Source organism: Nipponia nippon, unplaced genomic scaffold (assembly GCF_047370975.1).
Source record: "Nipponia nippon isolate SJK-2023a ecotype South Korea unplaced genomic scaffold, ASM4737097v1 scaffold_5, whole genome shotgun sequence".
In the NCBI taxonomy this organism is placed as follows: Eukaryota; Metazoa; Chordata; class Aves; order Pelecaniformes; family Threskiornithidae; genus Nipponia; species Nipponia nippon.
Genome location: NW_028262369.1, coordinates 78547575 through 78561317, shown reverse-complemented (window position 1 = coordinate 78561317; position 13743 = coordinate 78547575). Strand labels below are relative to the sequence as shown.

At 36.7% G+C, this 13743-nt stretch overlaps 1 protein-coding gene across 1 annotated transcript; it reads left to right on the top strand.

Annotated features, from left to right (window-relative positions):
* The first annotated feature begins 23 nt into the window (after nt 1–23).
* Nucleotides 24–13585, top strand: BBS5 (Bardet-Biedl syndrome 5). Its single transcript, XM_009462030.2, has 12 exons — nt 24–147; nt 1771–1853; nt 2713–2778; nt 4662–4711; nt 5402–5529; nt 6424–6559; nt 7590–7685; nt 8210–8272; nt 9126–9260; nt 9375–9458; nt 11307–11330; nt 11446–13585. Exons 1-12 carry the CDS (start codon nt 86–88, stop codon nt 11545–11547), a joined length of 1029 nt encoding a protein of 342 aa, XP_009460305.1. The 5' UTR covers nt 24–85; the 3' UTR covers nt 11548–13585.
* The last annotated feature ends 158 nt before the right edge of the window (nt 13586–13743 follow it).

Genomic DNA, 13743 nt, shown 5'->3' with positions numbered 1-13743 from the left:
CGGGTGCGCGAGACACCGCCTCCGTTGCCACGGCGGCGCGCTGCCTCGCCGGAGGGAGCGCTGCCCTGCGCCGCGGCCGGCAGCCATGAGCGCGGTGCTGGACGTGCTGTGGGAGGACAGAGATGTCCGCTTCGACATCTCCCCGCAGTGAGTGCCTTTGCCCTGCCCTCCCCTTACAGCAGGGCTTTCGGACCCGTCCGGGGTCTGCCAGTAGGCTGAGCGCTGTCTCTCAGTAGGCTGAGCGCGGCCGCCATTAGAGGCGCGGTGCATGCTGGGAGCCGTACCAGTGTGGCGGCAGCGGGGGGGGAGCGTGTTTTCCTGGCAGGGCGGGAAGGGCTTGTGTGGCCGTTGGCACCCAGGCGGGCTGGCTGGGGAGTTTTTGGTAGGTGGAGTCTAGTAACCGTTCCAATCTATAAAAGAAAAGGAAAAAAAAAAAATACGTGGCGCTGAGAAGTAAAAACAAACTTAAGGTGTGTGTCTGAGGGGACGGTACCAGTGACTGGTAAGAAGGAGTCGGTGTCCCTGCCGCGATGTTAGCAGCCTGGGCTCACGGGCACGAGCAGTGGCTGTGCAGCCTCTGAGGGGCCAGAGCTGAAGGGTTGTCACCTACATCCTCGTGGAGGCAGTGCTTCCCCGCTCCTGTGGGCCTTGACCTCTGATGAGCTGTCAGCCTTGTCTGAGACATAAAACTTCTGCTCTGGTGTCTCTGGCAAAACCTTGCATAGCTTTTGTAATGTGGGGCTACAAGTTAGCAGCTGGTTGGTGATGATTTTGGGGGTAGAGGCTGAAAGTGTACTGTCACGCTGATCTCCCTCCTGTTTAGTTGACGCTACTGAGAACACCCCTTGTCCCTCAGACATGCTGCCTGCAGTAATTTTAGAAACATGAAATTGTATCTTGGATGTTTAAGGAGTTCTGTCTTATTTTCTTGTAGAATTGTCATGTAGACAGAGCCTGCTTCCGTATTTTCTTTAATGCTAATGTTACTATTCTTGCTACCTCCTGCCTAATATCTTTTGTGCTCTTCTGGTGTTGTATTGTTGAATCCATACCTAGTGTCTTAATCCTGATCTCCAGTAGTATCTCATGGAATTCCCCTCCTGATGACGCATTTTGCTTCTGTCATGCCAATACACCAAAGAGTTTTGTTTGCTTTACACAATACAATTAAAATACAGCAAAATTTCACACTGCAGCAGCTGTTATGTAATTAAGTGGTTAGACCAGTTAAATCAAGCAAAATAAAAAAACCAAAAAAACCCCACCAAACCACACCCTTTGTGGAAAATTTAGCAGAGCATTTGACATTACGGTATACATCTGATATTTCCTTTCCTGGCATCTATTCTTTCCTGAGCCTGGCTCTACTCCTTATGACCTAAAAGTACAGCAAGAGGCAACATACTCTATCCATTAAAAATGATGTGAATGCAACTTTGGTGCTTTTCCCTCCCATTTTCACACACTTTCTTGCTATTTGGGGGTATAGTTTGCTTGATCACACTCGTTACATAATTCTTTATTTACTGTTATAATTTAATAATAAAGGTATTAATATTTTTCATATGCTACATGTAGCGATAGCAATTTCAGGTATATAATGTTGATTTGTGTGTACATGTGCATATGTGGAATTTTCATTGTATGATGCACTAAGCAAAAAAAGGAGAAAGGAAAGCGAAGTGGGGAAATAGAAATGGACTTCTTTTGGAGGATAAATGTAATCTATTTTTCAATAGGTAATTTTTTTCTTCCTTTATTTTCTTTTAGACAAATGAAAATGAGACCTGGAGAGGTCCTTATAGACTGCTTAGAGTCTGTTGAAGATACCAAAGGAAACAATGGAGACAGAGGTAACTGCATACTCAGGGAAATTGTAACTGTTCTAATATTTAACCTGTGTAGGTTCATGAAAGCCGTGTCTGTTTTCCATTGAACTCAGTATCAATGGTCTGTTGCAGAAAATAGATCCTGCCTATTTCACAGATCTCCCTTGGAGTCAGATACTTGGAGTATTTTCAAATAGGATCTCTTGTTCAAAGTTATAGGAAGGTAATAATATTGTCTCAGAATTTGTTTAGAATTTGAAGCCTTGTAAGAATAATCCATTTATAAACACTGTGGTGATCTTTTGCTGTAATCCTGTTTAATGCTTAGTTTTTCCTAACCTGGTTTAAACTGAATCAGTAAGGAGTATATATATATAGTGTGCAAGGGCATGAAGCTGCCAGCATGCTGAGATGACCCTTCCTGGGGCTGGATGTACTGCTGTACAGGGTACAGAATCGAAGAAATTTGCATGTGACATAAAGGGGTGAGGTTATTCTGAAGACAGCTGTGATAGTTAACTCACTGCCTTCCCCTTCTCCTCCCCAGAGCAGTTCTGCACTGATTGTGTCTCCGCATTTTTACCATAGGCAGGTGGATGTGAAATCAGTAACTGTTCTTGGTTTGTTTTTGAGGAATGCTGGTATATATTAGAGGTTGTTTCATTTGTTCCTTGCTGGATTTTCTCTCCTAGCATGCAAAAAAAACCCCAAAAGTGTGTAGTGATTTTTCTGCTGGGGTGTCCTGTGCTTTTCTTCTTTTTCCTCTCAAGGAGAAGGAATATTCTGGTGTTTCAAAACTAGAGGTAAATATGTACCACAGAATGGAACATTTAATTGAACGGAAGTTGTTCAGATTGAAAATATCTACACTTATTATTTCCAGGTAGACTGCTTGTGACAAATTTGCGGATTATTTGGCGCTCACTGTCATTGCCCAGAGTCAATCTCTGTAAGTACCATCTCCTGTTAAACAACTGCAAACTTTATATTTCCTTTGTGGTGGCATGCTATTCTTTCACAATAGTATTGATTGCAGTACAGAATAGTAAAGTATAGTTTTGTTGCTCTGTAAAGTCTGAAATAAACTGTTACTAATGAATCTATTTGTAGTATAGAAACTGTTATAATAATTCATAGCAAAATATTAATATTCAATGTTAATTTCTCAGAACAGAAGTTGAAGAGTACTTCAGACATATTTTTCATTTGGGCTATGTGGGATTCATTCATTTTTCTAGAAAGAAACAAAAGCTTTAGTTTCTTCACACCTTGCTTTACTTGTTGTTGACACCTCTTTATTCACATTCTGTGTTGTTCTACAGTTTTTATTCCCCACAAGTACCTGCCTTTCCAAATTTACTATTGTAAACCCTGAATAAGCTTCTAATTTTAACTGTGTGAGTAGCTAGCAGGTCTGCTCATATTTAATTTAATTTGCTGAAGCAGCAGCAGGATGCACTTACTTTGTACCCATATTATTTCCAGTGCTCAGTTCCCAATAGCCAGTCAATATTGAAAATCTGTATTCAGTTCCTAATGTATATAAACTTATGCCCTCTGCCTGCTTGCTCTTCTGCATTTGCTGTCTCATACATGCACACTCATACAAGTGTGTACACACACACTGCTACTTTCATATTTATTTATAAAATTTAAAAAAATGTTTGCTTGTGTATTTAAGTTTTAGAATAGACCTTTTCAGAGGAGATCACAAAAAACCTTAGGGAGTAATTCAGCCCTATAGAAGCTCAAGGAAGTATAACCTATGGCTTTTAGAGTTTAAAATACTCTCTAGCTTTCAAGATAATGCATTATTTCTTCCACTAAGGGAATACAGAGGCAAAAAATAATATTTTATTGGATACCATTTTTGACCATTGCTGTTTCTTTTAGTTTTATAAAATTTCTCATAAACAACGTAGGAAATAGTCTTTCTCTGGTATTTTCATAAGTATTAATTCCATAAAGACTGAATATTCTTATCTGCATAACTGCTGCCACATCTGAGCTTTTGGAGAAGCAGAATCTTCCCAAAGCAAATTCTAGTTCTCCACTGATTTTTTTTTTTTTTTTTTTTTTTTTTTTTGGAACCTGGCTGTGCTACTATTGGTATCGGTAGCAGGATTGTCATTGACATGGAGATTTAGCCCAGCACCATTTTAGTGCATCCATTTGTTTTAGGAAGAACAGCTGGGATTGTTTCTGTTTTTGTTTTGTATCAGAGCACTACTGTAGAAGAGGCAAAGTGAAATTTATAACTGTTTTTTCCTCTTCTTCTTTTTGTTTCTTCTCCACTTATACTTTCCATTTTGCTGCTTTTTTTTCCTTTGTCATCTCCTTAGCTTTTCTTCTACAAAGTATTATATCAATGTAGAAAGTTTTATTTATAAGGGTAAAATTTACTGGCAACATCATGATGAAACAGACCTTCTAGAGGCAACAGTCAAACGCTGAAACAAGGGAAATTCTGATTATACATTAGGAGAAAAATGTTCACAATGATGGCAGTCAAATAGTGGAACAGGTTCCCAGAGTGGTTGTGGAATCTCCTTCTTTGGAAATATTCAAAATTCAATTGGACAGTACCCTGAGCAGCCAGATGGAGTTGGTCCTGCTTTGAGAAAAGCATTGGACCAGACAACCTTCTAAGGTCCTTTCCAGCTTAGTCTTTGATTTTATGATGAGGGCCCAGACCATTAATCACAACATGTAATTCTTACAAATAGCATCCAAAGGTGTGCTACAAAGTTCAATATTGAACTTTGTGATTTTGACTATTGTTTTTTCCTGTTCTCAAAACTATTCTTTTTTTTTTCCTCCCCTAACGTTTAGCTGTTGGTTACAACTGCATTATAAATATAACTACGAGAACTGCCAACTCAGTAAGTTTCAAAAAATACTTTTTAAAATAATAAAAGAAGCTGTAATTCATTGTTTATACTTATTGCACTATATCAACAATAATCTGAAAGTTTACTTGCAAGAACAGCAATAGAATAGTAGTGGAAGTTTAGTTTTAAAAGTTGAGGGAGTTTTACATTTCTATAGGAGTGTGGTTTTAGTCAGTTTCCTAAGGCAGTAAAACTCATGTAATCAGACTGTTTGGTGATTCTTCTGCCCTCAAGGTAAGTGAAGCACATGTTAGCTCATTGTGTCTAAATATAACAAAGGTCTAGAGAGGCACTAATTTCCTGCAAGAAAGCTCTCAAATGCGTGGCCTGAATTGCATGCAACTGTGAAAGCATTTGTCTTGCAGCAGAGAACTAGCAGGGAGATTATGTGGGTTCCCTGGGCAGCCACGTAGTAACAAAGCCAAAAATACTGTTTCGGTCATGGTATTGCAAATGTATAGCAGGCAGGCTTCATTAGTTCTACTGTTGATGGAACTGCTAGTTTCTCAAAAAAAACTGAGTTCAGTTGAAGACAACAGTAAATCAGTGGTAGGATCAGGATTATACCTTCAGATATACTATTGAGAACAAGAATTTAGAAAATCTGTCAAGACTTATTTATTGCCTGCACAGTCAAGCTACTATATTGTCAAAATGTTAAATTTCATTTTTTCCTTACAGAAATTACGAGGGCAGACAGAAGCTCTGTATATATTGACTAAATGTAACAATACACGGTTTGAGTTCATATTTACCAATGTTGTCCCTGGAAGTCCCAGACTCTTCACTTCTGTTATTGCTGTACACAGGTAGCATACTTCAAATAGTGTTTGTTCATTTACAAAATTCAATGAATCAAATATGTGGGATTACTACTGCTGATGGACCAAGTATATAACTGCCCATATTTAACATTCAGAAAATTTTCCCAAAAGAGGAGAATACAATCTCTGGAAGGAAGGGAGAGAATGATCACAAATTCTAGCAGATAACTGTGCATAATGAAAATTAATGTGTATTAGTATCAGTCATTGATCACAGTTTATACACCTTGTGTGTGTAGACTATCTGAACAAATAAAAGTACAAAAGAGCTAATTTCAGTGTGCATTTTCTATCTAGAATTTCTGTTTCTAATAATTACCATAATTTTGGACCATGTAATGGAAATGAAGAGTTAAATCCTGATCAAAACTCTAATTGACTACAAAACAGTGGATGTTTCCCACTTAAAGATAAGTCATCTGAATGAATGTGTGCATAGTACGTTACCATAGATTCCTATTTAAGAGCTATGGAATACTGACATACGTATATTGGATGTTTGTGACTTAACGGGCACTGAAAAATAAGAGATTCCTGATGTCCATACTGTGTATAACATGGGACCCAGAAGATTTATGCTTTGCAATAGAGGCTGGGACATGACTATCTTAAGGAAAAGAAAGAAATAGTATACACATGAACAATACAGAAGATGAAAACAGATGTCAAAAAACCCCTTTAAGTTTAAAGATAATTTCATTAAGGAAAGCTGAAATATAATGGTGTATGTTGATGAAGTTTTAATAGTACTTTCATTTTTGTGCAACATGGTGATAAGAAAAGTTGAAAATATACAATATTTCATATTGGTGCTAAAACAAACAGTAAAGATAATAGAAAAACACTGAAATGGTAACGTGTATTTTTTATTTTTTGCAGAGCTTATGAAACTTCTAAAATGTATCGTGATCTGAAGCTGAGAAGTGCATTGATTCAAAACAAACAACTGAGATTATTACCACAAGAACAAATATATGATAAAATCAATGGAGTTTGGAATTTATCAAGTGACCAGGTATAGTAAAAAATGAGACTATGTTGACTACAGCAAAGGTAAAATGTCTTAGCTTCCATCTAGCAGTTGTACTACTATAGTTTTGTAACCTCAAAGGAATTACCCTTAATTCAGTTCATTAGTTGATGCATGCGGAGAAGCTGATCCCATATATTTGCTGCTCAGTACAACAAAGTCTCTTTTTGGCAACCTGAAGTCTACATGACTTGGCTACTATGCAAGGAACTAGATATACAGTTCCTGTTAAAAAGATATATTTATGAGTCTAAAGCTCTGTATCATCCTGAAAGACAATCATGTTGTTTCCAAAGTGCTCTGCTGAAGTGCTCTGTTTACATGCAGCTTTGACTACAGTATAAGACTATATTGTCTTTTATTTTGTCTCTCTATTTTGTCTTTCTGTTACTGAAAATTGGAAATATTGGAACAGGAATCTGTGTCTTAAAACATGGAAAAATAAAGACTTTAAGGAAAAAACAGAAAACATTTCTATTATTTTACAGGGCATTAATTGCAAGTATTTCCCAGAGCCATGAAACAAAATGGAAGCTGTTATTTCTGTCTGTGCAATTTTAGTCCAGAATGGAAATAGGATCCATCCTGACGAGCTAAAAAGTTCTTTGCTCTACATTCCCTTGGCACACATCTCCACAATTGCCTAAGTTTAACCCACATGCCATTATACTTACGCTATACACCAATTCCAGATCTGTACAGTTAAGAACACTCTCAGATGCTTCATGTACTCCCATGAGGTCTGCTGTGCTGTGATTTGATCCTGCTTTGCTGCAGTAATAGGTACTCCCAGCTATTTTCATCACTTGGGTGCTGTATCCTGTAAAGACTGGATCTTGCTTCCTTGCAATCGGTAGAAGCATTTTGACTGGTTTTGGTGGGAAAGAATCAGGCTTTTCTCAAATTAAATATGAAGCTGTATCCTGCCTGTGTTTAAATGGATAGCAGTAATCATCATGTTTGGAAAAAAGACTCTATACTTCAAAGCAGTTCTAACGTACCTTTTCTTTAATAGGGAAATTTGGGAACGTTTTTTATTACTAATGTGAGAATAGTTTGGCATGCAAATATGAACGACAGCTTTAATGTCAGCATACCACATCTACAAATTGTAAGTATCTTAAAACAGCCATTTTCAAAATGAAATGGCATACGTTCAGTCTTCAGTTAAAACTCCCGGCTCACCAAAATTAGTATTTCATGTCCCACAGTCAGGGAGGAATTTAGTGTTACCAGCATCAACCACAGGATAGATTATTTTTTTTCTGTCCAGATTAACTGGGGGCTTTCATGGGCAGGTACAGATGTTGAAAATGGCTTGTATTTCCAATTTTCAAGCGATTTACTATTATGCTTCATGCCACCTACATACACTGGGATTAATGATCTGTGAACCTGATGTTCAGAAATGAACTGTTAACCACTGTTACCACTTCTGATAAAAAAACACTTTTCCCTGAGGTTCAGGGGTTCAGATTTGTAATGGTAAATGGGAGGGAATGCTGGCAGTCAAGCTTCCAGAACGAGTAATTGTAATTACTACAGTGTTAAAAAAAAAAAAAAAATAGATAAAGCATATTTTTATCAAGTAATTCCAAAATTTTTAACAAACAGTTTTTACCTCTTTACCATTAGCGTTCAATAAAAATAAGAGACTCAAAGTTTGGCTTGGCACTTGTGATAGAGAGTTCTCAGCAGGTAAGAAACTTTAATACCCTTTTTTCGTTGGTTACATTTTTATATATAATAGTTCTCTAATTTTGAAATGTTACAGGGCTACTTTTAAGGTACTTAGAGTGTTGCTGCTGTGTGGCCTTTTGAACACAGTTTTTAAAAAGTCCTCTTTGCACCACTTAAAAGGTCTGTATGTTAAGGTCAATATGGCTCTTGTGAGTTATTGTTTCTCTAAGCGAAGCAACAATACGCCAGCATGACTAGTTAAAATAAAGTAAAATAACTGTTAAAACCAGTGTCTTCTGACAGATTATCTTCAGGATCTAATTACTTCTGTACTTTAGACCACTATTTTTAATCTTTTTCACTTGTGTATGTGTTTTGCTGTAAGAGACAAAATTGTTTTTCTTCAATTTGGGCTTAATCAGAAATGCTTTTAATGGTGATTTTTTTTTTTAAAGTTCAATTAACTAATTAACTTTATTTACTCTGTCTGAAAGGTTCTTTAATAACAACATCAAGATCTAACAGACTAAACATTTGCTGAGTAGCTAGGAATAAATCATTACTATCACTTCTGAATTTCTCCCACCCTTGTTTGCCTTTGGTTTTCTGTGTAAGAAGTGTTCCCCATTTATATAATGGGCTAACAGTTGAAAGCTTATTTACCTCATAGAGAAACACTGTCATTGTTTTTATTTCACCCATAGTTTAAGTGGCAAAATGAAAATAAGATAATATCAAAATACAGATAATATTTTATCAGCAGACTGAAATTTGCTATCATTAAACTGCAAATCCCTATCAAGGGGAAAAAGTTGTTTAAATAATAAGCAACACTAATAAATATATGTCTTCTTTTTTCTCTGTTCTATAGAGCGGAGGATATGTACTTGGTTTTAAAATAGACCCTGTGGAAAAACTACAGGAGGCAGTGAAAGAAATTAATTCACTTCACAGAGTTTATTCAGCTAACCCTATATTTGGAGTGGATTATGAAATGGAAGAAAAGGTACTCCACTCAGTTATTTTAAATTAGATACAATATTGTGTTAACAGCAGTAATAAAAATATATCAAACATATTAGGTATGTGGGTTTACTTACTTCAGTGTTTTAATTTGCAGCCTCAACCTCTTGAAGACCTAACAGTGGAGCAGGTTCAAGATGATGTGGAAATAGAATCTGATGAACATACAGATGCTTTTGTGGTAAGCTGCTCCACAGAAAACTAAAAACTAAAATAATTCTTGTTTGGTTATTCAAATGTAAGCAGTGTACAGCTGTAATCCTCTATTAAAGATAAACTACAACTGAACTTTCTGTATTTAAAACACACCTACATGCCTTTTTATTCAAAATCCTGATTACTACAGGAATTTATTCTGTATATGGATTTTAACTTAAGAACAAACTATTATTCAAAATAAATAATAGTAGATATTTAAAGTAATAGTTGTATGTAGTTTCTCAACACAGTAAGATCAGGAATGGCTTGAAAACCAGCAGTATAATATAATCAAATACATTATATTAAAACAAGTCTTCCTTCTCTTGGAGCAGATTAATAGATGGTGATATCTGTATGCTCAACATTCATCTAAGATTCAAACTTGAAAGATTTTTAGAAAGGCAGCAATCATTTTGAGTCACTCCTGACAACCTTTGCACTCCTGAGAATACCAGTTTAGAAAACTGTATTAGTATCTGTCTTCCAGTGTTTCAGGAAAATTTACTTTTAAATGCATTAGATTGCTTGATGACCTTCTTTCTAGGAATTTCCAAATGTACTGTGCAACCCAATAACACCTGACTGCATGATTGACTGCACAGGTAGACTGCACATGTTTTCAAGTGCTAGCCTTGACACATTGACAATTGGCGTGTTTTCTTAATTCGTCTCTGAAATCTGGTAAATTAGCAGTGCTAGTTTATTTCCACCTTCTTTTTTTTCGCTATCATTTGCTGATGCAGATAAGATCTTGTCTCTTCCTTTCCCTCCTTTTTCCTCACTTTTTGCCTTTTTTTCTTTTCATTTTTGCACATTTTTATTCAGTCTTGAACATAGTTGAAGACCTGCTTTTTCCTTAAAGGTAGATTCTGTTTGCTCTGTTGGTGCCTTTATAACCTGGATTAAATAACTGTGCTTTGCATATTCTAAAATAAAAACTGGAAGCTGTAAATGATTAGAAGGTGGTTGTTAGAGGAAACGTAGATCGTCCAGGATGCAAGGAGTGGCTCCACACCAACATTCCATACCACTTGATGATTGCAGTGCTGTTCTGTAGAGTCTTGCATAGCTTGAGATCCAGCTGAGCAGGAAAACGCTTTCTTTGCTGCCCCTCGCCAGTCCGTAGGGGCAGCTGAAGCAAGATCAGGCTCTTTTTGGTAAATATGAAGATCTAGAGCCTGCTGGTTCAGAGACTTGTAGAGCTGTGGATATTTTCAGAGATCTGATTTCCTGAAGAGTTTGAACCTTAATTTCCATACACACAGAACGGGAAAGATTGCATCTCTTTCCCAGATCTCTGTCTGAGAGTACAAAAATTTGGTTAATTGTTCAGTTACTCTGTGTTAATTTCTTAGATTGAGTATGACGTTAACTGAATTTTGATATTACTTATACATTTTAAGTTAGCTTTTGAAATTGAATAATAAATGCTGCTGCACATGAGGCAGAAAATGCTAGGATGCTGCCAGTTTGCCTTCATATTAACATTTTAATCCCTAAAAAGTATTTGTCAGTGTATAACAAATGTAGTATGAAAATTTGACCGTTTAAAAATCTTTGTTTATTATGATGGAAAATTCAAAGATTGGTATTTAACAAAAAATAACATAATCACCAACTCCCGTTAGAATCCTTTTGTAAATTATTTCAACATAGAAAAAACTCTGATCTTGTTTACAAAACAAAAATAAAAACCAGAGACTGGTTTGTTGAAGAAAACTTACCAAATAGCTTTGACCTCAAGGAATTATTAGCAGATTTTTTTTTAGACTTGTTTGGTTGGGTTTTTTTTCCAAGGTTGCGAGTTCTTTTTTTCTTTCTTTTGCAGGCTTACTTTGCTGATGAAAACAAGGTAAGAACATCTTTTTTCATACTATCAAATTCATGTTGCTAAAATGGGATAATAAAATTAAAAAGTACCTTCTGCTTTATTTTATTTTCTCTCATATCTCCTGCATTCCAAAAAGCAACATGATGGGGAGCCTGTTTTTTCAGAAGAACTAGGACTTGCAATAGAGAAGCTAAAGGATGGATTCACACTCCAGGGACTCTGGGAAGTAATGACCTGACTTAGATTCACACGCGTTTGCTTCCTAAGCGGGGAAAGCCTCTCGGTTCTTACTGGGCTTGTGAGAGCTGTAGAAGATAATTTAGAAGTACCAGAATAGCAGAGAAAGAACATGCCAAAGCTAAAGAGCAGGCAAATATTAGATAATATGCCCTCAGGAGGTATTGTGTCATAAAGGAAAGATTATTCAAAACCCTCGTGTGTGTAAAAGCTTTGTATTTATTACATTGTTTCTGTAAGTAGTGGGAGGACAACCAATATCTAAGATATGAAGGGGTGGGGCCCCAGCTGCTGCTGGAAGCCCCGCCCCCTGCAGGCAGTCACGTGTTCCACAAGCCCCGCCCTTCCTCTGGTAACACGGTGTAAGCTTCTGAGAAGTCCCTCACCTCTGTCAGGCTATAAGGACCTGGAAGTCCCTCCCCACTACAGGCATGGCAGCTGCCATTTTATTTCAGCCACCATTATGTAAAATGGTCATACCCTGCGTTTTCATACTGCTTTGTGATTGGCTGGCTGCGGGTTTTCACACACTTGTACCCTAGGTTTTTTCAGGCGTGTGATTGGCAGGATCAGCCACCCCATCCTGCTTCCCCCAGGAGGTCGTCAGAGCAGGAGCCCCCCTCCCCTAACAACACAGGGCCCACCATGGTGTTTCAGCCACCATTTTATGGCAGGTAGCCACTTTTTTTTTTTTTTTTTTTTTTTTTTTTTTTTTTACAACTTCATGACCCATGTGTTTACATACTGCTCTGTGATTGGCTGCCAGGACCAGCCACCGCTTGCCATTTTACCTGGAAGTGTGTCAGAAAAGGAAGCCTCCCCTCCCTACGTATATGGAGACCGCCATTTGAGATAGGGCAGTGCGCGGTATATAGTTTGATTGCTCAATTTAAAGTATTCATGTATTTATACACGGTGATGTACTTTCCCATAATGATTATATCTAAATCAAATTTCCGTAACTTGTTTAATGTTGTGCAACATAGAAATATCATCATATGCAGAACATTTTGCATCTAGGCCTATTGGCTGTGTCACTGCAGCGGTGCTGTTACTGATAATTTTGACAAAAAGCAATACTGTTCCAAATATTAGTTTTCATGTCTCATAATCTTGTTAAATGTTTATCACATATCATTCCACGTATTTAACTGTAATCCAGATATCCTCACAAAGGCTTTTTTGGTTTGGGTTTTTGGGTTTTTTTTTGCTAGAGGACTTTTTTTGGGAATGATCTAGAAAAAAGTGCACACACAAATAGATTCTGTGTCTGAGTCATTAGACCTTTATGATGTTATGTGTTAGAGAGAAATGAGTCATTTATTGTTTAAAGGAAGATGCAGCTGTTACGTTTTCTAGTGAGATAAGAACTCTGCGCTATTTTCTATAAATGGAAAAAGTCAAATGAGCTCTCCTCTCAGCTGTTGTTTTAGCAGCTGACTGTTATAGTAAAGTAACTGTGGTGTGAATATAATTGTGGTGTTTGTAGAAAATCTTTCAAGGTATATATTTTAATGAAATACTACCTATGTTGAAAAGCAGTCACGATTTCAATAAACTTTGATGATGTTATACCTCATTGTAGATCTTGCATTCAAATAGTTGTGTTTTGTTCCTGTTTCCATTACATTCAAAGAACATTTTACCATATGGGTAAAAAGCGTTCTCTATATGGGCAAAATACAGTCCTTTGTCAAAGTACATTAAAGAAAGAACTTAAATTTTCAAATTTGTTTTGGATCTGTATTACCACCTTTAATAAAAATCTAAATGTTCCCAGTCTAAATTGTGAAACCTTCCACACATGCGTAATTTTTCTAAATTCTCATTCACTTTTCAAGCTACTTGTCTGATTTGGGGCTTTCTTAGTTTAAATTCTGATTTTTTTTTTTAATTTTTTTTTTTTAGTTTTCTTAAATTACACATCCATTAAATAATGTTAATATAGTGGATTACATGTTTTTCGTTCTCTGTTCTACCTTTCCTATGTCTTGTTTTCCGTTTAGTTTAACAGCAGTTAACACCATTTCTAGTATAGTCGAATTTAAAAGGATTGATAATGCTTACAGATTATCTGAAATGAAGAATGGTGTTTATTAAGGGGTGGTGGAGACTTTATTTTAAATTATTTTTGAAAGCAGAACTTTACCTGAATAATGTACATTTTATGTCTAAACAGTAGGGTTTTGTTTACAAA